The following is a 26,713-nucleotide window of genomic DNA, read 5'->3' on the forward strand; positions in this document are numbered from 1 at the left end:
ATCAGTTTATATGTCTTTCCAGCTCCCGGTGGTGCCGTAGTGCGCAGAGTGCTGGGCCAGGGGTCAGGAAGACCTGAGTTCAAATGTGGGCTCACACACCTACCATCTGGGGGACCCTTGGCAAGTTACTTTTTATTTTGGAGGGGGAAGGCAAGGTAATTGAGGTTAAGTGAGTTGTCCAAAGTCACACAGCTAGTGAGTGTTAAGTGTCTGAGGTCAGATTTGAACTCAGGTCCTCCTGACTCCAGGGCAGGTGCCACCCAGCTGCCCCAGGCAAGTTACTTTAAAAAACAAACAAACAAACAAAAAACCCCTCTGTTTGCCTCAGTTTCCCCAACTGTAAAATGGGGAGGAGCGTGGTAATAATAGCACCTACCTCCCAGGGTCATTGTGAAGATCAAGTGAGATATTAAGCACTTAGCATGGTCCCTGGCACATACTAGGTGCTATATAAATGTTTATATGTGTTTTTTATTCTCTTAATTCTTCATATCCATCAATTCTTGTTGTTTTAAAGATTAGAGGAAGCCTGAAAACATTAAGCCCTCTGGGAGCCAGCAGAGGTAGAATTTGAACCCAGATCCTCTAACTTGCAAATGCACTGCTCTTTTCAAATTAGACCTCACCATATCAGAACCCTTAAAAAAAATCTCCAAATGGGGTATGCTCAGCTCTCAGCTGTCCAGATTTGTTGGACAGATTAAATGTTCACTGTGTTACACTGTGTTCTGCTGTCTGCATGGCCAGAGGAGAAGATGAAGACAATATCCTAGGAAAAGGCATTTCCGTTAAACTCAGCGGTGTGAGCAGAGGCAGAGAGGCCAGAAAGCACAGGAACATTAGGACATTGAGCTATTCAGTTTACTTGGAGCAGAAAGTATATGTTAGGGAGTATTGGAAGGTCAAGTTGGAAAAGGAGCTTGGGGCTGGATCATGGCAGGCCTTGAATGCCAAACTAAGAACTCTTAAATGTATGCAGTGGGAAGCCATTGAAGGTTCTGAAATAATAATTACTTACCCCTCTATATGCTGCATGGTTTATGAATCAACATCCCCATCACGATTCCTGGGAACTGGGTAATAGAAGTAATATTATTACCATTTTATAGATTTTGACACTTGGGCTCAATGAGATGAAGCCCAGGGTCACACAGCTAGTGCATCTCAGAGCCATGGCTTCCGCCCCCGATAGGAGTGCGCCTTCCTGAGCACACAGCATGGGGGTGACATGGCTTGAGCTGCCCTGGCAGCCTGGGCAGGGTGGAGCAGAGCAGGGAAACAGGTTGGGAGGTAAAGTGAAGAACTCAGAACCCAAAGGCCAGCATGCCTGATGGCTGCCCACATAACTAGGTAAAGACAATAGCAGTCACAAATCCCTGTTGAGTCAACAGAAAAGAAGTTCACGAGGCTTCATGGAAACAGCAGGCAATTGATTATCCCTGGTGAGAGTCGATGCACACTTGTTAACAATTCGGGAAGTCAAGGAACTTTCTGCAGGTGTACAGTAACTTGGCTTTTTGTTCACTCTCTATGCTCTTTTCTTCTTGTTTATGTATTTGCATGCATGTATTTGTTATGGAATCTAAAATAAAATTTACTTTAAAAAAAATACAGGTAAGAGTGAATAAGGGCCAGAGATGGAGAGAAGGGGACAAGATTTATTTTGAAGGTAGAATCCCCGGCACTTGGCAGTTGATTACATGTGAAGACATAGGAGAGTCAGGCAAAGATATTTCCCTGTCAGAGAGGATGATGGTGCCATTAATACAAATTGGGAAACCTAGAGGAGGAATGAGTTTGGTGGGCAACATGTGTACTGGGTTTTGGAAAAGATGAATTTGAGCTGGTTGGAAATGCAGAAGCAGCTCTTAGGAGAGACTGGGGGTCGTGCCCGCAGCCTTTGGTCATATCACCTTTCCTTGTCAGACCATCACATCGTCAGTCAGAATTACAGCCAAATAGTAACAGCACCCGCTATGTGCCAGGCACTGTGCCAAACGTTTTACAGTTGTTTTTCCATCTGATCTCCACAACAACACCGGGAGGTAGGTGCTATTATTATTCCAATATTATAATAGAAGAAACTGAGGCAAACAAGGTCACACAGTTAGTAAGTGTCTGAGGCCAAATTTGAACTCAGGGCTTCCTTACTCCAGGCCTAGTGCTCTATCCTCTGTGTCACCAAGGTGGGACGATTACTGGAGTAATGGCCCATCAAGTCAAACTAACTGTTGGCATGTGCTAAATGGTCCCTTGTCTGTACACCTCAATGATCCATCATTTCATCATGGTAGATTTTTCTTCCACTGATCCAAGTTCAACCCTCTATACCTTAGTAGGTGCTCTTGTGGCTGAAAAGTGTGTCACCGGGTAGCGAGCCCAGTAATGGTGAACTTCTTAACATTTAGCTAGATTGATGCTTGTGTAACAGGCTGACCACACAGTCTGGGCCTATCATTCAAAGCCTTTGCAGCATGGTAGCACTTGCCAGAGCTTGCCCTCTATTGGGACAACCTTTGAGAACCTTGGTTCTCCCACTTCCCCCAGGGCCATGCTGAGGCATTGGAAGAGGCCTTACATGGATGCTTTCCTGGCATAAGAGCATCAAAGGGGCAATGCCATTCTTCTGCTGGATTCTCAGCGTCCTTCTGCCTCTTATGAAATCATAGAATCCCCTAGTTGGAAGGTCAGGTGCAAAAGACCTGTCTTCCAGCCCTGGCCATGGGCTCCATTACATCAACTAGAGCAATTCACAGACCCTCTCCCCCATTGTAAGAATGGGGATAAAAATGTCTGTCACTCCCAGGGCTGTTGGGAGAGTGGGATGAAGTAATTGAGTTGAGAGCTCTTTAAAGAACTGCGTAAATTTGAGACATTTCAAAGCCCTCGAGTCCAAACTCTAAGAACCACCTCAAAGGATCCCTCACTAGCAGTGTCCAATATGACCTACTCCTGATTGCTTCCAGGAATAAGGAACTCATTGTCCCCCTACACAGCCTGTTCCATCCTCAGACAGCTTCGATGGCTAAGATGCTCTTCTCTTGAGCTGAAATCTTCCTCCCTATTACTTCCTCCTGCATTTGGTCCTGTTTTAGCCATCTAAGGCCACACTTGCTACCAAATAATAGCCCTTTAAATACGTGAAGATGGAATGAGCTCCACCTCCTGCCCCCACCAGTCTTTTCAAGCTAAACATCCCCATTTCTTTCAACTGCCCCTCCTGGGACATGACCTAGTTGCTTCCCAATTCTGGCTGCACATTTTTGTATATGGATCCAGCTGGTAAATGCCCCTTTTAAAGTGGGCTTCACAGAACAGAACACAATACCCCAGTTTTGGAGTAATGGAGAAAATGGAGTCTAAAGAAGGCAAAGCATTATGGGACTGTTGTGTCCCTTGTTCTGACAATAGGCTTCTTTAAAAAAAAAAAGTCTTTTGCATGATAAGGGCCAGCTGTGTGCAAAGCAAGGGGCTTAGGCTGAAGGGAGTGCCAGTAGCATGGAAGCTCCTTGTGGGCAGAGCTTTTGATTCTCTGTCTGTATCCCCAGTACCTTGCACTTAAGAGACATTTAAAAGTGTTGGTTGAATTCTGTGAATACTGTCCCCTGCCTTTGAGGACTCAGTCCAACAGAGGGCATTTGACATACAGAAATATTCAATACTTAGTGTAGGTAAATACACAATCCATCTCCTGTGGAATATTTAATAACCTAGGAGTTCATCACTGTTCCCTTTGCTTAGTCCTCTCCTTTTTTCCTCTCTCCCTCTCCTTTGTATGTCATTTGTTTACTTCTCCTTTTCTTTCCCCCATCTACCATTTGGTTATCTTTATATCCTGGTTGTAAAGCATGGTGCCTCCTTGCTTATAGTAGATGCTTAATAAATATTGTATTGAACATGCAATATAGCATCCTGCCTTGTGTAAACCTTTTAAACTAACAAAAGTATGGTTGAAGTCTCCTCTCTTTGTAGCAGAGAGCTTCTCTGTCATGTGCAGTGCATAGTGATATCTGGACACTTGAAATGAGATTGAGTTAAGGGAGAAACATCTGCCAGGTTCCGTGTGGGAGATAGCTCATAGGCTACCAGCTAGGGGAAAGGCATGACAGTCTGGTCCATGACTAACTCCCTGGAGACAGGAGGCAGATACCTTCCCAGACCAGGGGAAGGGCTATGATTTCTCAAACTCCGGAAACTGCTGTCATGTGCCCTTCCCTGGGGAGTCCTGGAGCTGTTTTGTTCTGCCTTGGTGGCTACGCGCAGCTGGAAGCCACCTCACCTCCGCCGGGGCTCCCCTGGGTCATTCTTAGGACTGATTGGCCCAGGGGTCCCTAAGGGCATCTTCCCTAGCTGCCACAGGGAGAAGTCGGGGGATTTGGTTATCAGGACTACAATAATAACACCACTTACATGCAATAAATCCACCTCTGGCCTCTAAACTGCAAGTCACATGTCATGTGGGAGTTGTTGGCACTGCTGCTTCCCGTGGTAGGGGGACGTACTTACTGTCCTTGCCCAAGTCATTGGGCCTTGTAAACATTTCCATGTCTGTCAGTTATAAAGGTCCATTCGCAATTATTTTGCAACTAGCTGTTTGATCAATTGCAGATGCTTTCCTGAAGTTGCCCTATTAGCTTTAAGCAAGGAGATTTAACAATTGAAGTCCTTGGCCCTAGGGTGGGAAAGGGGGGAAAAGCACATCTGAATTATACCCATATCTTTCCCTTTCGTTGCTAGTCTTAGTTTCTTTTCATCCTTTTTTGATGCTGAGTAAAGAATATACGTGCAGTCTCTGGCATCTCAACTTCCTCTGTAAAATGAGGAGGTCGAACTAAATAATCTCCAAGATCCCTTCCAGAACAGATTGTTCTGTGATTCTATGCCAGGGGTAAAGCCAGGACTTTAGAAACCAGATCTCCTAACTCTCCAATTCAGAGTTCTTTCCATTATGCCCTTGATGTTTATAATAATGACCCAACATCGTCAACACATTTGATTCTGCTCTTTAGACTGCTAAAGAAGACAGGAGTGTGTGTATGTAATCAATTTTGTATTGATTTTCATCCAGAAGAATTTTAAAAATTTTAAGTAATGCTTACATGAGGTAAACCTTCAGGTATCTGAAAGTCTTAGGTTTCTAGTTCCTCATTCAGCGAGGGTCAAGGATGATTAGAGTTTTAATATATTTGATTTTTATTTTAAATAGCAAAACTATACCAAATTTTGAGATCAGTTTGAAAAGCTGTGGGAACAGAATAGTTGGCCAGTTTTTCCCCAGGAATCTGGCAGGTGTGATCAGGAGCCAGGTGGAGAAAGGTTGACTAATAGATTGCCAGTTTGGCCCATAATAGGTCTCATTTCACCCACACACAATACAATTTTAAAGTCAACTCAGGTAGGTTGGAAAGAAGCTCTTTAGGACCTTGGCAGAGTTGTTTCTGTGAGCTAACTGTAGCCCCCCTCGTCCAGGAAATCTTGCCTTAGCAGCCCTATCCCCCATCATCTCCCCGATTACGGTATGGCAGCTTTTAGCATAGTATCATTCATAGTTTTGGAAGGGTCCTTAGGACATGGGATATCAGTGTTGAGAGGTTCCATAGAAGGCCTCTGGGCCAGTCCCCTCACTTTGCTGATGACAGGGGGCCATGACATCTTCATCCTTAAGCTGTGCTGGGTGTTTAGTCAGTGGAAACTGAAGGGGATGTGCAGTCCTGGAGCTTCCATAGAACCTTGACCTTTATTCTTCTTTTCCTGAAGTCCATGCTGAGGGATGCCCAAGAAGTTCCAGGGCGAGAACACCAAGTCGGCCGCTGCTCGAGCGAGGAAGGCCGAGGCCAAAGCAGCAGCTGATGCCAAGCGGCAGCAGGAACTGGAGGATGCCTATTGGAAGGATGATGACAAACACGTCATGAGGAAGGAGCAGAGGAAGGTCTGTGATGGAGCAGAGAGTGGCCCTATTCGTGCCTTGCACGTTCTGGTGTTATCTTCCCCAAGCCCCCTCCCATCCATAGTCAGATTTGGGTTGAAGGAATTGGGGACACTTAGCTTGATGAAGAAAAAATATAGAACAGATGTAATGGCTGATGACATTTCTGAATGACTGTCTTGGGACAGAGGGGGTAGAGTTCTTTTATTTGGGCCCTGAGGGGCAGAACTGGAAAAAGGAGATGGAATTACAGAGAGGCAGATTGCCATTAGAATGTTCTGACTATTTGGAGCTGTCCGGCGGTGGCATGAGCTGCCCCAGAGCAGATGAAATCCCTGCAATCGAGGGCATTCAAGAAGTTGGATGGCTAGTTTTTGAGAATGTTGTAGGTGGGATCTGTGCTACTGCAAACTCTTGGAAATGGCCTTGTTTGCCATAGAAGAGACTTGGTTCTTACATCCTTTCTTCTCCAACTGTCACCTCATCATCAATACTCATTGAAGTATTACTGTTTACCATTGGATAAGGGTATAAAAAAATTCATTAGAAAGTTCCCTGAAACCAGGGGTTTCTAGCTAGGAAGACAGGATAGATAGCCTAAGAAAGGTAAAATCTGGCTTGGGTGACACTTCCTCCATGATGTCTTCCTTGATCTCTTCCAGTGTAAAGTGACCTTTCTCATTGCATTGACAACATTTTAACCCTCTTATCGTACTTTCACATTGTATCTTGTGTGTGTGTGTGTGTGTGATATAATATGTATGTAACATACAGACATGTAAGTATCAGAGTAAGAAAGAGATCTCAGAACATGGGATATCAGAAATAGACTTTGTATCATAGAAACATAGATTACTAGAGTTGGAAGGCCCTTAGGATCTAGTGCAGCCTCTTCGTTGTCCATCAAACCCCAAGTAGAATGTGAGCTCTTTGAAGGCAGGAACTCCCCAGAGTGCAGTGCCTTTCCCATAGTAGACTCTTAATAAATATTTTTTTTTAATTTATTGAATTCCAGAGGGGGGAAATTGAGGCCCAGAGTCAGCTTGTCCAAAATCATTCACGTTCATTCCCCCTTTCCCAAGTCAATGGTAGGGTTGAGACCAATTGGTCATCTAGTCTCCCCTTGAATATCTCCAAGTGATGGGGAGCCCTCTCCATCCTGAGGCTCACAGGAACACTTTGGGATAATGGGATGGTCTTTCTGGCATTGACCTAAAATCTACCCATTATTACTAGTTTTCTGCCGTTTGGGACCAAATAGGACAAATCTAATCTATTGTCAATGGGACATCTTTTTAAATACGTGTCTCCCCTAAGTCTCCCCTTTTCCTGTGTGTTTCCTCTTAGACACTTGCTGACTTTGGCCAGAAGGTGGCAGGAGAGGACCAATAGAGGTTCTCTACTTGGCACTACACTTGGCTGTTGTGGGTGCCTGTGGGGAAAGGAAGCTGCCACCAATTCTCCTTTCTCCTCTGACATGTGACATTGGCTCACATGACTTTGACATTGATGGACCAGCCTGGCTGGCACTTCCCCAGTTGAGGGAAATCATTTTAGGGTTCGGTGGAGCTTAGCACAGTGCAGGCGGGTGGGCCCAACTTGTGCATTAGGAGACAAACGGCCCATAATAAGGATGAAGTCCTGGAGATTGGGAAGTTAATGCCCGGAGGCGACACCGTGGAGAGTTAATGGACTGATTTCTGTCACCGAGACATTACTGTTTATTTGGTACTCATTTCAGCTCTCATTCTGAAAATTCTCAAATGAATGTCTGATTTCCTGGGAGAGCCACATGCACATCCTTTCAACTAATGTAATGTTCTAAACCCTTTTTATTACATTTTTACATTGTAGTCTGTATTCCGTTTTTATGTTCATAGAATAGCAAATCTAGATGGGCCCTTAAAACAGGAACATAGGATATCAGAGCCTGAAGGGTTGTTGGAGAGTTTTTGGTCTTTAGTTTGGTGCTGGGAGCTCAGAGTCTAGCAGAGAAGATAAGAGAGAAATGTATAGGACTATTGCTACTATATTCCAGAGTTCAATATAAGGGCAGCAGAGAGGTGGACGGTGTTGTCAGGGTTCAGAGGAGGAAGAGGTTGCTTGTGGCTTGGGGATCTGAGAAAGCTTCCTGAAGAGCATTCTGTTCTGTGGTTCCTTCCAGCCCTGCCATTGCTCTGATCCAAGGTCTCAGGGACTCTATGAGAATAGACCGTCTCTGGTGTGAATTGTTCTCTAAGGAAGTCAGACGTTCATTTCAGGGCCTCCAGAGTGAGAGCAGGGATGAACAACATACCACACTTGATTCCATTCCCTACAACTGGATACTTTCTCCAGGCCTTGAGGGGTGGATAGGATTTTGGGATGATTAGGGGAGAAGGCATTCCAGTTGTGAGGGGGTATGTCCTAAACCAAGGCACTGAGGTAGGAAGAGACAGGATGGATTCAGAGAATGTTCATTACTTGGGTTTGAAACTTGGTTCTGTGTGACCTGGAGCAAGGCCCTTTAGCTCTCAGAGCCTCATTTTTCTCGTCTCTGAAATGAGAGGGTTGAATTCTGCAGCCCCTCTGGCTCCAAATCTTAGGTAAGCCCCAAGGAGTACAGTTTGATGGGCGTGTGGAGTGGGTGAAGGAGGAGGAGTGATGGGAGAAAAGCCGGGAGAGGCAGCAGATCTGGAGTCTGGATCCCAGCTCGGCTGCTCACCATCTGTGTGAGCTTTAACAAATCCCTTCCCCTCTCTGGGTTGCATTTTCTTTATCTGTAAAATGAACATGCTGAACTCAGTGATCTCTACAGTCTCTTACAACTTTAAACCCTGTGATCTTATAAACGGAGGATCAGCTCAAAATGTGAGAGGTCTTTTGTAGTAAGCTAAGGAGTTTACACATTTTCCATAGGTAATAGCCACCAAAGGGTTTTGAGTAGAGAGCTGGACATTAGGAAGATTACTCTAGCTGAGGGGTCCTTAACATGAGGTCCATTAACTCTTAATCTTTCCATAAATGCGTAACAATATACTTGGTTTCCTTTGTAGTCCAGTGTGTTTTGTTTTATGCATTTAGGAACATTTTTGTGAAAGGGGGTCCAGAGGTTTCACCAGACTGCCAAAGGAGCCAAATGACAGAGAAATAAATAAATGGACAAGCCCCTGTTCTAGGACAGTCCTTTGGATCAGAGGGGAAAGAGATAATAGTGAGGCTGGATTCCATTCACTCTTGTCTGGATTTGGTTCACCTTCCTAACCGGTCACTCTTTATCTAGTCTTTTCCCATCCAGTCACTTCTGCTAAGGCTACCAAAGTCAGGTCTTACTAATGAACCTCTGATCCCATGCTTGCTCTGTTTGACAAGGCTCTGCCATTGCCCACAAAAAATGTTCACACTCCTCAGGCCCCTCAGCCAATTTTTTCTACTCTGTACCCACCCCTGGCCCATTTCTGGCACCTAATGGTCCAATTCAAAGAGACAACTGATTCTTCCCTAAATGTGCCTCAGGCTTTCCTACCTCCACACCTTTGCTCCAAGCACTTAATATTAAATGTAGGAAAGAAACTTGCTATTCTCTGGAGGCTTTCTTCAAACCACAGCTGCCTTGCTGCCTCTTAAACTTCCGGGCACCATGCTAAGGATGACATAATCCTTCCTTTGTTCATGGAGGAACACACTCAAGAGGTGTCTTTGACCACTGGATTACAAAGCTGATGATGATGATGGCGGAGGAGGTGGTGGTGATGACTGGAAATCATCCAGAATTAGAAGCTGAGAGCCTCTGGTTTGTGACCCCTTCAGCATCTCTTCATAAATATGTTGATTTAGAAACCAAGCCAGGTTTCCTGGTCTCCGATTTCCAATTATTCTAAGAGGAATCAAGTAGGGAGGCGGAGACATTCTGATTTCCCCAAAAGAGAGTATATTCTTAAGAAAACATGACTACCATTAGGGCAGGAATCCTTAACTTTTTGGTATGGTGGATCCCTTTGGCAGTCTGATCTAGGCTATGGACCCCTTCTCAGAATAGGGTTTTTAAATATATGAAATAAAATACATACAATCAAGGTTAGTGAAAATAAAAAAGTAATTTTTCCTCCCATCCCATCCTTCTGAAATCTGTCCATTAATCCCCCAAGTTAAGAACCCTAGGGCAGAGGTCATTGTGTCTTGAGTGTTTGCTGCTTTGACTTACTAAGTGTGTGTCCTCAAGGGCCAGGAGTTCTATCAGGGTCTACATTTCTTTTAAAATAGTTCCGGCTTAAAATCCTAGAACCCCAGATCTTGGAAGGGATCTTAGAGAGGTCATCCAGGTAAGGTATTGCCTGAATACTACCAGTGGTAGGGAATTCATTCGCTATCCAGTCTTGATTTCTATTCCACCCAGTTTGTACATTCTGCATATAGATTGTCAGAGTTAGATGGGACATCAGAATACAGAACATAGGATGATAGAACTGGAAGGGATTTTCACATAAGAGCTTCTCACTTTTGGACAGTTTTATTTGTTAGGAAGTTTTTTGTTATATTAAACTGAAATCTGCCTCCTTGTGACTTCGGTCCACCTCCCCTAATAGGTCCCTTTCTGGATCGTAAGAGTTCCTTGCACATTTGAAGGTAGGTGTCTTCCAAGACTGAGAGTCCAGGGAGGAAATTTCTAATGATTAAGAAACTCCTCCTTCCCCAGCCATCATCTCTTGTTCAGGGTCAGCCAACCCCATTTCCTTCAGCCAAACATTCCATGGCGTGATTTCCAGACTCATCTCCTTCTTTTCCATCCTATTTGTCCTCCCTGGGTGGAGGCAGTTTATATAGTCTTGGAGAGGAGGGGTGGGGAAAGTGAGATTGGCTCCATGTCGATACTTTCCTGGATCTATGATGTCCTTGGTGCTGGCCTTCCTTACATCATTGCAAAGCAGTGTCCATGCCTTCCCACGTGCTCTCCAAAGAGGACCTATCCTACGTCCTGGAAGCCTTCTACTCCTTTGACAGAATCCCTGAATTTCCAAGTTGACTGTCTGGTCCAGCCCACAGCTGTAAAATACTCTCTCAACAACATACCTGGTCATCCACTGGTCATTCAGCCTTAGCTCAAGGACCTCCAGTGAGAGGCAGTGCACCACCTCCCAAGGCAGCCATTCCACTTTTAGACGGCTCTCATTCCCCACCTCAGCCACCCTTCTCTTGTTCTGACTAAGTAGTCACCTGATCATCGTGTGACCCTTCACCCTCCTGTTCCCCCTTCTCACCGCGTTGTCCAGCTTATCGCTGCCCTTCCTAAAATGCACAGGTGGTCAGGCCAGGGGTGAAGGACAATGACACCCTCTTCCCTCTCCCTGGAAACCTAGCCTTTCTTTGTGCCACGTGAGATCACCCAAAGGCTGTCACCTTCCACTGCTGGCTGAGGCCAAGTTCTCAGTCCACCTGAACCCCCAGATCTTCTGCAAACCGCTGACTCACCCCCATCTTGTATCAGTGAAGTCAATTTTTTGAATCCAAGTGTAAGGCTTGACATTTAATGGGGTAAATGCAGTCTTACTCAATTCTTAGCCTAAGATCTTTTTAAGATTCTGTCATCCAGTCTGCCAGCTTTTCCATCGAGTTTTGTGTCATCTGCAGACTTGATCAAGTCTGCCATCTGTGCCTTTATTGGAATCATTGCTTCATTTCAGCCAACATTTATTAAGCACCAGCTCTGTGTGAGGCCCTGGCCTAGGCACCAGGGGCATAAAAATAAAGGCAAACAGTCCTGCCCCGAATGAGCGCACTATTTACTTGGGAGATACAGCATAGATAAAGATAGTGACCATTTGTAGTGGAGAGAGCGCCGGACTTCCAGGCAGAAAGAGCCGAGTTCAGAGCCCACTTACTGGCTGCGGAACCTTGAGCAGGTCACTAAAGCTTCCTCGGGCTCAGTTTCCTCAGCTGTAAGATGGAGAGAATAAGCTCACCCCCTTCCCCAGGCTGTTGTGAGGCTTGAATTAGAGAACATATACTAAGAGCTACAGCAGTGCTCACTGTTAGACTTGTTAATAAATAAATTGAAGGTGATTTGAGGAAAAGAACACTTACAGCTGACTCGTCAGGGAAGGTTTCCCGGAGAGGCTCATATCTCCCTCTCGGCCCTTTACTTTTCTTGGGTCCCAGTGTAGCCTGCTGGCTAGCCATCTGTTAGCTGTCACCACATAACCACCCCACCTTCCTCTGCAGTCAGGCATTTCCTGTAGGCCACTTGCTGGTAGTTAAGAGATTGCAAAGCTCTCTGTCTTTATAGGAGTCCTGCAACAGTATGAATGCTGCAGGGGGGTCGCTAGGAATGGGATGCAATGATAGTGTAGCTCATGTGTTTTCAAAGATAAATCCTCATAGACGTCTTTTGTTTTTACGTTGTCTGACAGTTTTCTTGTATCCTCCCTCCCCCTTCTCCCAGAGAGTCACCCCTAATTAAGATCAGCAAAACTGATCAATGCACAGAAAATAATCTGGTTCGTATACATTGTGAAGTCCCACCTCTGCCAAGGAGGGGGAGGGAAGTGTCTCCTCGAGGCTCTTCTTTGGGGCCAGGTGTATTCTTTGTCATTTTGCAACATTCCATTTGAGTTGTTTTGTGGTTGTTGGATTTTCCCATGTAACTTGTTGTAGTCACCGTGTAGCTTGTTTCCTTGGCTTTGTTGACTTCACTCTGTATCAGTTCCTGGCTTTTCATGCTTCTCTGTATTCGTCATATTCTTCCAGCCCAGGAATCTTCCATGACAGCCGTGGGCTGCGGTTTGTTTAGCCATTCCCCAGTTGATGAACATTTACCTCATTTCCAGTTCTTTGCTACCAAGAGTGTTACTATAGATATTGTGGTGTCTGTGGAGCCTTTCTTTTTGACGCTGACCTCCTTGGGGTGTATGCCTAGCCAAGTCAGAATATCCCTGTTTCACATATGAGGAAGAGGAGTCTCAGGGGTAAACTTTTTTGCCCAAGATCATACATCCAGTAATTGGCAGAACCAGGACTGGATGGCAGGTCTCCCACATCAAGCCAGACTATAAGCTGCATTCCCTTTCCCACAGTGGTGTGAAATCTCTACATTCTGCCCAGAGGCTTGGAGACTGAAGGGGAGGGGGTCTCGCCTAGAGGTTGAGTATGATGGAGCAGCCTGGCTCTCGCCAGCGGCCCATAAGGGAGGGAAAGGAAGGAGGCAAGGCAGAGGCAGCTGAGCTTCAAGAATGTTAATGAGTCAGTGCCCCAGTCACTGGGCAAGGACAAAGCTGTGTGCGCAGGCGTGCTGGGGCATCCAACCGTACAGAATGACCAGGCCAGGGGGAGGACTTCGCCCCACCTGCCCCTGTTCTAGAAGCTACAGAGCCCAGTTGGTGTCCCCCTAACCCTGTTTTTTCCCCTTGACAGGGGAGTGGCTAGGGGTCTGAGCAGCCCTTGCTTGGCCTGAATATTTTGTTATTTCTTTCCTCTAAAAGTCCTTGGACCTTCCAGAGGCTGATGAAATGAGACCGGCCTGCTAACAGGAGCCTGTGCAGTTTGAGAAACACAGGATGGCTGCTTGTGTGCTTTTGGATATGGAGAGGATGCCTTCATTCCTTCCTGATTATGGGACCTCTAAGGCTCCTTCTAACACTGCAGTTCTACAGACTTCCTGCCAGCCAGAGCTGTTGAATCATGGAAGGGGGAGTTTGCCATTACAGTCAGGCAGAAGAAGCTAGCTGGCCACTTGGGTAGCAAGCCTTGTGTTGGGAATCAGATACCGAATCCTTCCAATCCCCTCTCTGTGATTTGTCATCTGTTTGACCCTGGGCCTTGGTGCCTTTCTTGGGAAAGCAAAGGGTTTAGAGATGCATTGATTGCTAGGGCTAGAAGGAGCCTTCAGAACCTCTGATCCAACTCCTTCATTTTGTCCAGGAGGGGACCGACATCCAGGGCAGTGGGCTCTCATCACTGTTAGAGGTAGAGTTAGGGCTTTACCTCAGGTCCTTCATGGTGCTTTCCTGGGTGCTCTTTAGGGCCTCACCCAGCTCTCAGGTTATAATTGTGAATTTCTGCATCAGTCACCACCAATGAACTCACAGGTCCCTTCCAGCTCTGACAGAAGCCAAGATGGCAAAAACAGATGTTGATTTCTACCTCTCTTCTGCCTTCTTATCCTTCCCTGTGTGAACCTTGCTCCCAGGTCTTTGAACACTCTTATCTCCTTCCCTTTCATTTTTTTAACCTTGCTATGCTAGTTTTGTTGGTAGTCTGAGCAACTCAGTTACAAATCTGTCTTAATTGCCTACCTTCACAGCATTTCGAAGTCTTACAGTTGTGTCAGGATTTTTAAGAGCATCTAAATGACCACACTAGGTAAACCCATTATTCTTCTGTCTTTGGCCTAACATTCCGTCTTTGGGTGGGAATGGAGGATTTGGTGAGAATGGAGGATTTTCTACAATCTCTAAAAACAGGGGTTTTTAATCTGGGCCCAGTTCATGAATTTGTGTTGTTTGTTTCAGGTGCTTGTTAAAAAACATTCCAATAACCATATTTCAGTGTATTTGGTTTCCTTTATAATCTATATATTTTCTTTTATGCTTTTAAAAATTTTATTCTGAGAAAAAAAGGTCTATAAGCTTCATCATTTTGCCATGAGGACCATGACACAAAAGAGGTTAAGAACTCCTGATCTAAAATATAATGAAAATAAAACTCCTGCATCTGTTCAGTGTGATACAGTTTATAAAGCCCTTTCCACCTTCATCTCCTGATTGGATCTGAGCAGCCCTCTTCAGAAGAAGGAAGCAGGAGCTTGCTTATAATAGGTATTGACTGGCTGTTGAATTGTCCAAGGTCACACATTGAGTTAGCAGCAAATAGCTCTGATTTACTGCACTTGATCTTCAGTATTGGTATATTTACTTACTGTCTCCCAGCAAGAAACCTGCCATGCAATTGTGACTGTAACCTTAGCAGACCAAGATAAATACGTGAGACCTGGGACCTTTCTGGGGCTTGGGTACTTGGGTTCCAGTAAACCATAAACTGATAAGACTAGCCAAGTATCTGTGACCATCTGAAAAATTAGGCACGCACATGGTACAGTCATGCCAGGCAGCTGTTCCCACTTACACACACCCTCCCCAAGAGGCCAGTCCAACTCATGGGCCTTTGACTTTGGGATGGAAAGCGAGGTTGGAGGAATTGGAGGGAATAGGCAATTCTAGAGACTGACTGTCCTCTCCTGCTTCTGAATAGAGTACCTTTGGTTAGGGAACACAGAACCCCCCCCCAACACACACACGCACTATCCTGCGCCCCAACCCCACCTACCATACCATGCAGCTCTGTTGTCCTAAGGGCCCTCCTAGTTCTGACATGCTAGGTTCTAGGGGCCCTCCTAGCTCTGACATGCTAGGTTCTAAGGGCCCTCCTAGCTCTGACACTGTGTGTTCTAAAGGCCCTCCCAGTTCTGACATGCTAGGTTCTAAGGGCCCTCCTAGCTCTGGCACTGTGTGTTCCAAAGGCCCTCCCAGCTATGACATGCTAGGTTCTAAGGGCCCTCCTAGCTCTGACACTGTGTGTTCTAAAGGCCCTCCCGGCTCTGACATGCTAGGTTCTAGGGGCCCTCTCAGCTCTAGCATTTTGCCTTCTCAGGTTTCTCCCAGCCATGATGTTGTATGAGTGACCTCTGTACCCAGCTGGCTCTTCTAGTTCACATCTCTGTGCTGACAGCCACTGATCTTCCCATTTCATAGATGGAGAAACTCATCCACTGAGTAATGGAAAGCTGCAGCTTGATTCTGTCTGGTCAGACTCTGAAGGTGCCTTGAGATCTATCACAAGGCCACATAGATCCCCCTCCTAATGCCAGCCCGTCAGCCCTGGGGATTGGCCAGCTTTGCCAGGGCGATGTTGTGCTACTCTTTCAGAGTCTGAGGAAGGTTAGATGAAAGCAGGTCGCTTCCCTCCCTGCCGAGCAGCAGTGACACTCATTTTGCTTTTCTCCCTGAGCTGATGATTTCGCTGTGAATCTGTTGCTGTCAGATATATTTAAAACCATCAGGCCATCCTGCCCAGGAAATTCTCAGAGGAGGGGATGCCTTTTTCGTTCATTCAATAGCCTGCCCATAAAATGGAATTATGGCCCTCTCAAATGCACCCGTTGGAAATGGAATTGCTGAGCTGTTAGTGGGGAGGGGGGGATGGCTTTGGGGCTGGGGAGGGAGTGCAGGAGGCCCTTTCAGATTTATTCTCAGCAAACACAATAAGTACACTATAAATAAGTCAGTGACTTTGCTGCTTGCCCCGTTGGGGCGGGGTGGGGGGAGGGGAATAGATGATTTACAGCCTAAATAGGGGGATGCAAATCCTGCCTGTGCTATGGTGGAACTCAGCCTGACTCAGACTTTCAGCGGCCAGGACCCATCTCAGGAGAGGTGTAGATGTGACTTCCCCAGTGATGCCCATGGCTCTTGTCTCCACCACCCCTTTGAAGCCAGAGAGCTGACTGTCACACGGGCTAAGCTAGCTTCCATTGGGCTTGCATGTAGGCTCCCTGTCCAAAGAAGTGGCCCTTAAGAGGAAAACAAGGTGGAATGGAAAGAAGACCGGGAGATCCTGGGGAGTGGTCCTGACTTTGTCATTGCCTTAACCTTGTGACTTCAGATGAGCCCTTCTCTCTGATCCTCAGTTTTCCCAATGTCCCCTCCAGCTCTGGTATTCTTTGTTAAGAGGTCTTTTTCTTTGACTTTCTGTATCCTAAGAACCCTCCCAGTTCTAGCATTCTCTGCTTCCCCTTCTGTGTTCTGGACCATTCCTGCTCTGACATTCTGTGTTCCTAAGGCCCCTTCAGCTCTGACATCTAGTGTCCTGAAGGCCATCTCCCTCCCAGCTCTGACAATCTATTCTGTTCCAAGGGCCCTCCCAGTTCTGACCTTCTGTGTTCCAGGGATCCTCCCTGCTCTGACATTCTTTGCTCTAACGACTTGCCTTTCTTTCTGGTTTGTACCACGTTTGGGGATTGAGTCCCTTCTTTCTTGGTAGGATATATCATTATATCTGTGATGATCTAGTTTTCTCCAGTTTTATTTTTCAGCTCTCTTCATCCAAGAGATACAGAAGGGTAAGTGAAGAATGAGCAAGGAATCCATTTATGCTCTTTCTCAAGGTTGGTTAAATTTTATAAAACCTACATACTTCACATAAAAAAATAGACAGGATAGAAGGAAGAAAGGATCCTTAATGGAGAGCCCCCTTTCCTTCCTCTGTCCCACTGCCTCATTCCAGTGATTAAAGCCATTTCTCTTCTAACACTTCAGCTTAGCGTGGGGCAGTGGAACTTGGACAGCCATCCCCATTGGCCTCCAGTTTAGTCAAAGTGCAGCCATGAATGGTTGAATGTTGGATATGTAGTCAATGTGTAAGAAACGTAGTTCACCCTGTGACCTTTACGCTGTCTGTGGATACCCAGAGTAAGGCAGTCAAAGAGTTTTCCACTCTGTGGTTAAGGCTGAAACTTTTCTTGCAGCTCCATTTTGTTCCCTGGGATCCAACTCAGACCTCTCTCTCTCTCTGCTCCCTTCTTCCGTTCCTGGCTGCTTGCCTGTCCACAGATGCATTACCCTCTTCCCCTGCCAGTCTCCATCAGCAGGCATTTTCTGTGGCTGCTCCCCTGGGAAGGCCTGATGCAGTGACCCAAGTGCTGGCCTTGCAAAGAGCTGCTAGAACAGTTCCGGGGATGTTCAGCCAAAAAAGGGAGTGGGAATAATAGCTGCTTGTCTCTCACATGCTTTTGGTTCCAAAGAGCTGTGGGGTTTGCACTTAAGTATCCTCATTAGGAGCTGTGATTCTGCCCTGTCTGTTACCAGCTGTTGGGAGCCGTTTTTATAGAGGACATGCTTTCCCTTGAAAGTACCACTGGGTGGTATGTACCTGACCTTCCCCTCCCCAGCCCACCCTGTGGCTCAGTCACCTGGCATGAAGCCAAGCTAGCCGATTGGTCAGTACATGCATTCTGAGGCCTCTAGCTGCCTGGCAAGCCAGTGTGCATGGTGTGAAGGTCATCTTCTCAGGCCCTAGGGATTCCTAGATGGGAGGCAGAGCGGGACAGCAGAAGGAGCAGAGAGGTTCTAGAGGCTGGTGACCTGACTTTAAATGCTACAACTCACAGTCCGTGACTTTGGGCACATTGACCCCTGATGCCCTCTGAGGTCCCTCTTCCCTTCACATCCCATGATTCGTGGACTGTCAGCTGGTAGGGCCTATAGAACACGACATACATATCAGAGCTGAAGGCAGCTGGCCACATTAAGAATGATAGCTTCCATTTATCTAGCCCTTTACAAAGTGCTTTACCCACATTGTTTCATTGGATTCTCAAAACAGCCCCAGGAGGTTGGTACTAGTATGATCCCCATTTTCCTGATGAGGAAACTGAGGCAGGGAGGAAGTGACTTGCCCACAGCTAGGGAGTGAGTGAGGCAGGGTTTGAATTCAGCCTTCTGTGTCCCGGGGCCAGCACTTTCCTATCCGTGAACTGCCTCTTCGAGTGTGCGTGAAGCACCTGCTCCGGGTCAGGCATTGAGCCAGGCCCTGGGGACACAAGACAAAACAGGCCTTAGATGCCAGGAGGAGCCTCTGCTTCATAGAAGGCACTCCCCTTGTTTTATAGATGAAGAAAGCCATGCCCACGCAGGGGAAGTGATTTGCCCAAGGTCACACAGTGAGTTTGATGGCAGGAAGTCGGGGCTCTTGGCTCCCATACCAGGATTCTTTCCATTTTACAACTCTGACTCTTGTTGCAAAAGGATTAAGAAAAGAGCATCTCTGTCCTTCTGATTTGAATCTTGGGAACCATGACCTTTAGTGCTGACTAGAATGAATAACAGAAAATCTCTCCGTGGCTGACTGCGTGGCCAGGTCTGCCGGAAGGGCCCCTTTCGTTCCCTGGCTTGAACATCCCTGTGAGAAAGAACAAGCATGTGTTCTGATCAGGGCAGGTGTCAGGCAGCAGCCTGGGCCAGGAAATGAAATCCAGCTCATTCTGTGCTGGCAAAGAAGCCTTAATGTCTTGCTTCCCTGGTGTCTTTGTAAATAAACAATGAGTGTCCTTGGGGAAACAGCTCTTGAACAGATGGTTGGGTGAGGCTGGGGTGGGGAGGTGGGAGGCTTAAAAAAGAAGGCACTGTAAACACGTGGTCTGATTTCCTGCAAATCTTAGGGCCTTTCCTCATCCAAAGATCCAGGCGGGTTTCAAAGGATGGACATGTTTATTATATCCATCCTACAGGAAGGATGAGCTCTCTGGCTTTGTTTCCTTTAGTGGCTTCTCTGAGGAGTCTGGGGATTAGCCGACTTAAAATCTTAGTGCTGGAAGCAACCTCAGAAGTTGGCTAATTCAGCCCCGTCATTTCCAGACTCAGAGCGGTGATTACTTGCCCAAGGTCACGTGGCTGGGATAGGGTGGAACTAGGCCTCCATTGTAGGCCTCCTGGCCTCCCCACCTTTTTAACATGTGGGGAAAGTGAGACATAGAGGTGCCTAATCTTGGACCAGTGATAGTCTTGCCAAGACTCCAGTGCTGTCTGTCAGCTCAGAAGAGCACTTGATTCTTTTCCATAACTTTTATATCCATTCATGGTGCCATCGATCTTCCATCCTCAGGACTAAACAAGTCTAATCTCTTCTAATAATCAAGCTAGCTCTCCCCTTTTTCCTTTGGACCTGGAGTCAGGACAACCTGAGTTCAGTCTGGGCTCAGACACTTCTAGCTGTGTGATCTTGGACAAATCATTTCATCTTTCTTTCTCAGTTTCCTCGTCTGTAAGATGGGGATAATAAAGGCACCTACCTCCCAGGGCTGTTGTGAGGATCAAGTGATTTACCATATATAACCTTAAAGTGCTCCATAAATCCTAGCTATCTTTATGATGATGGCGGTGATTAATTATCATCATCATTATAATCGTTCTCTTCTTCAGGCTAAGCATCCCCATTTCCTTCAGCCAGTCCTCATGGCCATCCTAGACACCCTCTTGTGGGTGCTTTTCAGCATGTCAGTATCCTTCCTAAAATGTCTTGTCTGCCTGTGGTTTGCACCGGGCAGGGTCGGTGTACACTCTGCATTCTTCTGCTCTCTTCTCTTTGGACTTAGATTGAACCCACTGTCCACTAAAACCCCCCAGCCTGTGGTCTAGTCCACCTCCCCCTTCTTATATCCATAATGTTAATTTTTTGAGCTCATGTAGAAACTTCACATCAGAGCAGATGTGGCCCATTGTTTTAGCCTGTCAGGACTCTACTGAGGCATGATTGTTCCCAGTCTCTCTCCTGGCTGTGTGTCCTCCGCACACCTGACAAACATGGCGTCTATGACTCATCCAGATCATTGATAAAAATGTGGAGCTGTGTATGACCACAGACAGCTCCAGCACCACTCCACCAGAGACCTGCATGCCAGCTGACATTGCTCATTCTTTGGTCATTTAACTAGTTGTGAATCTGAAATCTGGTTGTTATCTTCCAGTGATCTTTCTCCCTCTCCTCCCTCCTCCCTCTTGCTCCTTCCCTGCCTCCCTCTGTCCCTCTTGTCCACTCATTATCTCCCACCCGGACTTTGCAGTAACTTTCTGGCTCGGTCCTTTCCCCACCACTCAGCTGTTAAAAGTGGGCTACAGTGCAATCTCAGACCTCCTTCCTACCTCTCCAGTCTCCTTACACCTGCCTGCCCTTCACACACTCTACCATCTCGCCCCACTGGTCTTCTTGTTCCTTGCATAAGACACTCCATCTCCTGACTCCAGGAGTTGTCATGGGCAGTCTCCCATGCCTGGTGTTATCTCCCTCCTCATTTCTGCCCCCTGGCTGCTGGTTTTCTACGAGCCCCAGCTAAATCCCACCTTCTGCAAGCAGCCTTTCCCAGTCGGGCAGTTTTTAGTGCCTGCCATATAAGGTTACCTCCAGCTTCCCCTGTAATATCTTGTTTTGCATGTTGTCTCTTCCCTCAGATGGTAACCTTCTCAAGGGCAGGGATTATTCGGCCTTTCTTTGTATCCCTAGCACTTAGCACAGTGCCTGGCACATAGTAGGCACTTACTAAGTGCTTACCAGCTTCACTATAAGTTCATCTAGCCCACTTCTCTTTAATTTGCTCACAAAGGTGGGGTGAGACTCACCCACTGCTCCCCAAGTGTAGTCATCAAATCAGTCAACAAGCATTTATTAAACTGCTGTATGCTAGGAATTAAATATCCAAAGACAAAAATGAAACAGACCCTGTCCTTGAGGAATTCACATTATTTGGGGGAGACAACATGAATACATACACACATGTATACAGAATATTTGTCAGTCAGCAAGCATTCATTAAACACTTGCCATGTGCCAATCACTGTGTTAAGATCTGGACATAGAAAAAGTGAAAAATGAAACCATTTCTGTTTTCAGAGGGTGTCAGTTTCCCCCTCCCCCCCAAAAAATGCATTGTGTCCTGGCCACCCTCCTTGTAAGCAAGGATACCTGTGACAGGAAGAGATTCCATTCTCTTTGAAATGGCCCTGAGGAAGATGAGTGGAGAGTCCCTGCCCAGCAGTACTAGTTTAGCCCTAATCACTGCCTTCCACGTTGACTTTCCTGTCCTTCTCTGGGCCTTGTCTCCCAAGCATCTGAGCAAGCTTAGGGAGCACATAGACAAGCCAGGCCTATTGTGTCTCAGGCAGAAATGGCTGGTTTTGACAAACCACCATGAGGTCGTTTACAAACTGACCCGCTCTAGGAGAGGAGCCGAGGCAACCACAAAGACTCCACACTCTTCTGTGTCTCTCTTAGTGGCGCCACAGACTCACAGGCTAAAGGCCAATCCCAGAATCTTGGCTTCATGAATGAGTTGCAGCATTTCCTCTCACAGCTTCTGTCATGAACTTAGGAGTGAAGCAGATTAGAGAATCAAGCCGGGAAGCCCAGAGGGCCGAGCAGAGAACCGTGAGGAAGGAGGCTCTGAGGGGAGAGATACTGCTGTGATTCAAGAGTGCCAGGGTTCAGATGCTCACTGACTGGCACTGCCTTGGAAAAGTCACTTAACTTGAGAGGGTCGGACTGGTGGCCAGTGTGGGTCTAGGCCTGAGATCTCTCTGCTCTTCTCAGTCTGCATGCCAAAGACTCCACGTTCTTAGGGCTGCTGCAACATCCGCTTTGCTGGCCTGCTTCCAGGCCCTCCTCAGCAGTCCTGTCCCTAAAATCTATCTCTGACCACCTCTCAGTTGCCGGACCCCTGTTCATGGCATCTGCTCCATGGTCCAGTGCAAAAGATTCCATTCCTCAAACGAGTATTGAGGCTCTACCCAACTCGACCCCAGCTTCCCTTCCCAAACTAACCCCCACTATTCCCATTTTCTGTAGCTAGGTAATGGAGTGGAGAGAACACTGGGCCTGGGGTCAGGAAGGTGACTTTGGGCAGATTACTTAGCCCCTATCTGCCTCAGTTTTCTCAGTGTAAAATGGGGAGAATAATGGCACCTGCCTTCCCGGAGTGCTGTGAAGCTCACATTAGATGGTCTCTGCGCTTTGCAGACCTTGAAGCTAGGCCGTGCAAATCCAGCTCTTGTGTAAGACAGTTGGGTGGCCCAGCAAATCCGGAGCTCTGGCTCTGCAGTCTGGAAGACCTGACTTGAGATACTTAGAAGCTGTGTGACCCTGAGCATGTCACTGGAGATGATAATAGCACCTACTCCCAGTGTTGTGAAGAAAACAAGCCGTGTTTGCAGAGTACTTTACAGAAGTTAAAGCATTACAAAAATGCTAGCTATTAATATTGTTATATTTCAACCAGAATGAACTATTTTCTGCCCCCGCCCAACTCCCCCCCCCCCAAAAAAAAGCATGGAAAAGTGGAAAGCAGTGGGTTTGAAGCCACAGGGCCCAGATTTCCAACACCAGCTTCACTACTCACCATCTCTGGCCTGGGATGAGTAGCCTAACCTCTTTGGGCCTCAGTTTCCTTGTCTATCAAATGAGGGAGTGGGTCTGGATCTCTTAAGTCCAGTGCTTATAAATCCTTGTTTTCCCAACTCTGCCATTTCTGACATTAACCCCTAAGCCTTCCTTATCACTTTATTCCTTCCTCTTCTGCCCATTACTATATTTCGTTTTGTAATCTAATCATGTGTATTGTTAGCTCCCTTGCTACGTGGAGCTTCTTTAGGACAAGGGCCATGACTTATTTATCTCTGAATATGTGCAGAGAGGAGATGCTTACTGAGAGGTTGTCAGTCAGTAAACATGTACTAAGCACCTGCTGCAATACCAGGCAGTGTGCTGGGGACACAGGAAAGTTCCTGCCCTCGAGGATCTCTCAGTCTGAAAGTGGAAGACAACACATAGAAAGAAGGTGAAAGGGGGTGGAAGGAAGGAGGAGCCATACCCAGCCCCAGGCACGTGATGAAATCATTTGGCCCCCTGGGTCCCCATCTTAAATGGAGGATCTGGGAGGAGCTTTCCATGGTGTCCTCCCTCACCAGTCAGAGGGAGGGACAGGTCACAGGGACATGGCGTACTGTGGAGGTAGGAGTTTGTGATCTTGCAACATTCTGACATTTCTGGAGATAGTGATAAAGTCCAGGAGAACAGCCAGGTGGGAAGTGATGGGAGGCCATGACGTCGTCATGAAGGTCTTTCAGGTTAGCTTAAGAAAGACATGTTTGAGCCCTCTCTGGTAGAAACAAATAGTAGCAGCATGTTCCATTCTTAAACATTTCTATGGGTTAGAAATTTCTTTCTTAAATTGACGTGAAACTTCTCCATAACATCTTCATATTGGTCCTGGAAGAATCCCCAACCCTGGTCCATTCAGAGCAAGCCTCTTCTACTGGGTAGGAATGGAGTGGGGTGAGAGGGGGACCCTAGACCAGACATTTCTGTTTGTTCTCCTTCATAGTCATTTATTCAATAAACATTCTAGGATATTTACAATGTACAAGCTTTTGTGATACAGAAATAAATAAGGCATCTCCCCTCAGGTACCACACCCTCATGTCACCTACAGTCCTGTTTTCTTTCTTTCCTCCAGCCTCTCATCCCATTCTCTTGACAGTTCCTCATATGACCTCATATGGGGAGAAGGTAATAGTAGACCCACCTCTTCCTCTCCTAGCATTGCTCACTTGCTAGGTTGGCTGTCCTGGCTCCAGCCCAGGGCCCTCTCTCAGTCTCAAATTTTCAGAGCTGGCAGGTAACTCAGAGGCCCTCCATCCCAGCCTGGAGATGATGAAGAATGTCTTCTAGAACCCACCTTTCCTTAGCTTCCCCTACCACTAATACTTGCCTTCCCTAAACCTAATTCCTTTTCTAGTATAACTAGGTTCCCTGTGTTTGTATTCATTTTGTGTATTTGTATGTGTATTTATTTTCTCTCCCACTAGAATGTAAGTTCCTTGGAATTGTGGGTAGGGATTGTTTTATGCTTTGAATACGTATTCCTGGTGCCTAGGTAGGCACTTGATACACACTTATTGGTTAATTGATCTCCAACTCGTTCCTGCCTCCTTTCCTTGAACACCTTCAGTGAGAGGAGGAAGCCATTACCTCTTTCTAAAAATGTATTTTAATTAACAAAAATCAATTTACTCTCACACTTTCACAATTTACTCCCCCTTCCTCCCTGCCCCATGCCACACACACACACACACACACACACACACACACACACACACACACACAAAACAAATGTCTGCCTTGGCCACGTCTCTGTCAGTATGCTGAGTCTGCCGGCTCTCTTTCAGGAGGTGGATAGCATTGTAGGTCCTCTGCAGTCAGGGTTGGTCATTGGCCTCGAGCAGAGTTCTTAAATCCTTCAGAGTTGTTTGTCTTTTACAACATGGTCACGTTGTGGTATAAATTGTTCTGGGTTTGCTCCAGCTTCCCTCTGTATCAGTTGATAAAAGACTGACCTGGTTTCTCTGAAACAATCCCGGCCCTCTAGTCTCCAGTGGCATGGCCCTCTTCTGTTCCATTCCCATACCACAGGTTGTGCAGCCTTTCCGCAGAGAGGGGCTCCCCCTCAGCTCCCAGTTCTTTGACACCAAAAATAAAAAGAGCCACTGTCAATATTTTTGCACATGGGGCCCTTCTCTTCTCTCTGTGATCTCTTTGGGGTGTGGACATATTAGTATCACAGAGTAAAAGGAACCTAGCCCCTCTTAAGGTGACATTCTAGTCTTGAAATAGTTAGAAAATTTTTATTTCTATCGAACCTAAGTCTGCATCTACCATTAGTCCTAGTTCTGTCCCTGATGACAGACTAAATCTCCCTCTTTGATAGCCACGGACATCAGTCGGCTCTGGGCCGTTCATGCCCTTCTCGAACTGATGCTTCTGTGCCATGGTTTCTCATCTCCCTCTGGACATTCTCTAGCCAGTCAATATCCTTTCTAAAATGTCTTACCCGGTAGGCCTGAGCCCAGGACACACACGGGCATGGTCTGGTAGAAGCAGAGCATCTGGGGATTGACCGGAGCCTGTCTTCTCTTTCCACAGGAGGAGAAGGAGAAGCGCCGTCTAGAGCAGCTGGAACGGAAGAAAGAGTTGCAGAGACTGCTGGAAGAAGAAGACTCTAAGCTGAAGGGGAAGTCTCCCAAGCCCCTAACCCCAGGCAAAGTGACTCGGGCTCAGATAGAGGAGACGCTCCGCCGAGACCAGCAACAGAAGGAGAATGAGGAGACAGGTAGGCTCCTAGTCTGAGAGCCTGTTTGCTGTGGTCTCAGAGAGGCCTGCCACCCCCAGGGAGGGAGGGAAGAAGGCATCCTTCTCTCCCTCTTTCCCCTTCCTCTAACCCATGATTTAATTGGGACGTGTTCTTCCTGGGCTCACTGCCCCGGAGATGAGTAAATCATTCAGTCAACAAAGATTTTTTAAGCACCTGCTAGATACCAGGCACTGTACTGAATGCTGGGGGTACAAAGAAAGACAAGACAGTCCCTGCTTTTGTGAAGCTCATAGTCTAATGGGGGAGAAAACTTATAAACAACTGTATAAACAAGACAGAGACAGGATAAATTAGAGATAATCTACAATGAGAAGGCACTAGCATTGAGGGGGATCAGAAAGGCTTCCTGTAGGGGCAGCTAGGTGGTGCAGTGGATGGAGCAACAGCCCTGGAGTCAAGAGGATCTGAGTTCAAATCAGACCTCAGACACTTGACACTTACTAGCCATGTGACCCTGGGCAAGTCGCTTAACCCCAATTGCCTCACCTCCCTTCCCTCCCCCCCCAAAAAAGACAGACTTCCTGGACAAGGTGGGATTTTAGCTGGGCCTTGAAGGAAGCCAGGAAGAAAAGCATTTCGGGCATGAGGGATAGCCAGTGCAAATGGCCAGAGTCAGAAGATGGAGAGTCACAGGATTGCAGAGTGTGTGGTAGAAAGTCACAAAAGGCAGGCCAGCAGGCCAACAGTGGGCCATGGACTAAGGGACATCAGTGGTAGTGCAGACACTTCAGAGACCATCCAGTCCATCTCCTCCTAGGGTTGTGGGCCACATGAGCAGTTTTCCTCCCCTCCTGGCCCACTAGATACCTCAGCTCTCTGCCTCTGAGACTGGACCAGAGCATGGGCTGCTGGGGGACTAGCAGCAGGATGCGGCTGGCTGCCCAAAGAGGAGGTGGGGGGTGCTGCCTTCATCACTGAGCCTGGCCCAGCCACGGGCCCCAGAGGGGAGGGTGGTCAATGCAGGGCAAAGAGCCTGGAAAACTAAGTGCACTTAGCCTGTCATACATCTACCTCTTGGAGACAGACACAACTTAGCAGCTTTTATTTCAACTCAGCAAAATTGT

General features: G+C 46.9%; 1 protein-coding gene across 2 annotated transcripts in view; it reads left to right on the top strand.

The window, feature by feature from the left end:
* The window catches only part of CCDC124 (coiled-coil domain containing 124), a 47,902-nt gene that overhangs the window by 18,107 nt on the left and 3,082 nt on the right, over positions 1 to 26,713 (top strand). For both annotated transcript variants that reach the window (XM_036741042.1, XM_036741043.1), the window contains 2 exons: positions 5,758 to 5,929; positions 25,421 to 25,607. In XM_036741042.1, coding sequence (XP_036596937.1) covers positions 5,771 to 5,929; positions 25,421 to 25,607 — 346 coding nt within the window. In that variant the 5' untranslated portion in view covers positions 5,758 to 5,770. The remainder of the gene's footprint in view (positions 1 to 5,757; positions 5,930 to 25,420; positions 25,608 to 26,713) is intronic.

Source organism: Trichosurus vulpecula, chromosome 1 (genome assembly GCF_011100635.1).
Source record: "Trichosurus vulpecula isolate mTriVul1 chromosome 1, mTriVul1.pri, whole genome shotgun sequence".
NCBI classification, from domain to species: Eukaryota; Metazoa; Chordata; class Mammalia; order Diprotodontia; family Phalangeridae; genus Trichosurus; species Trichosurus vulpecula.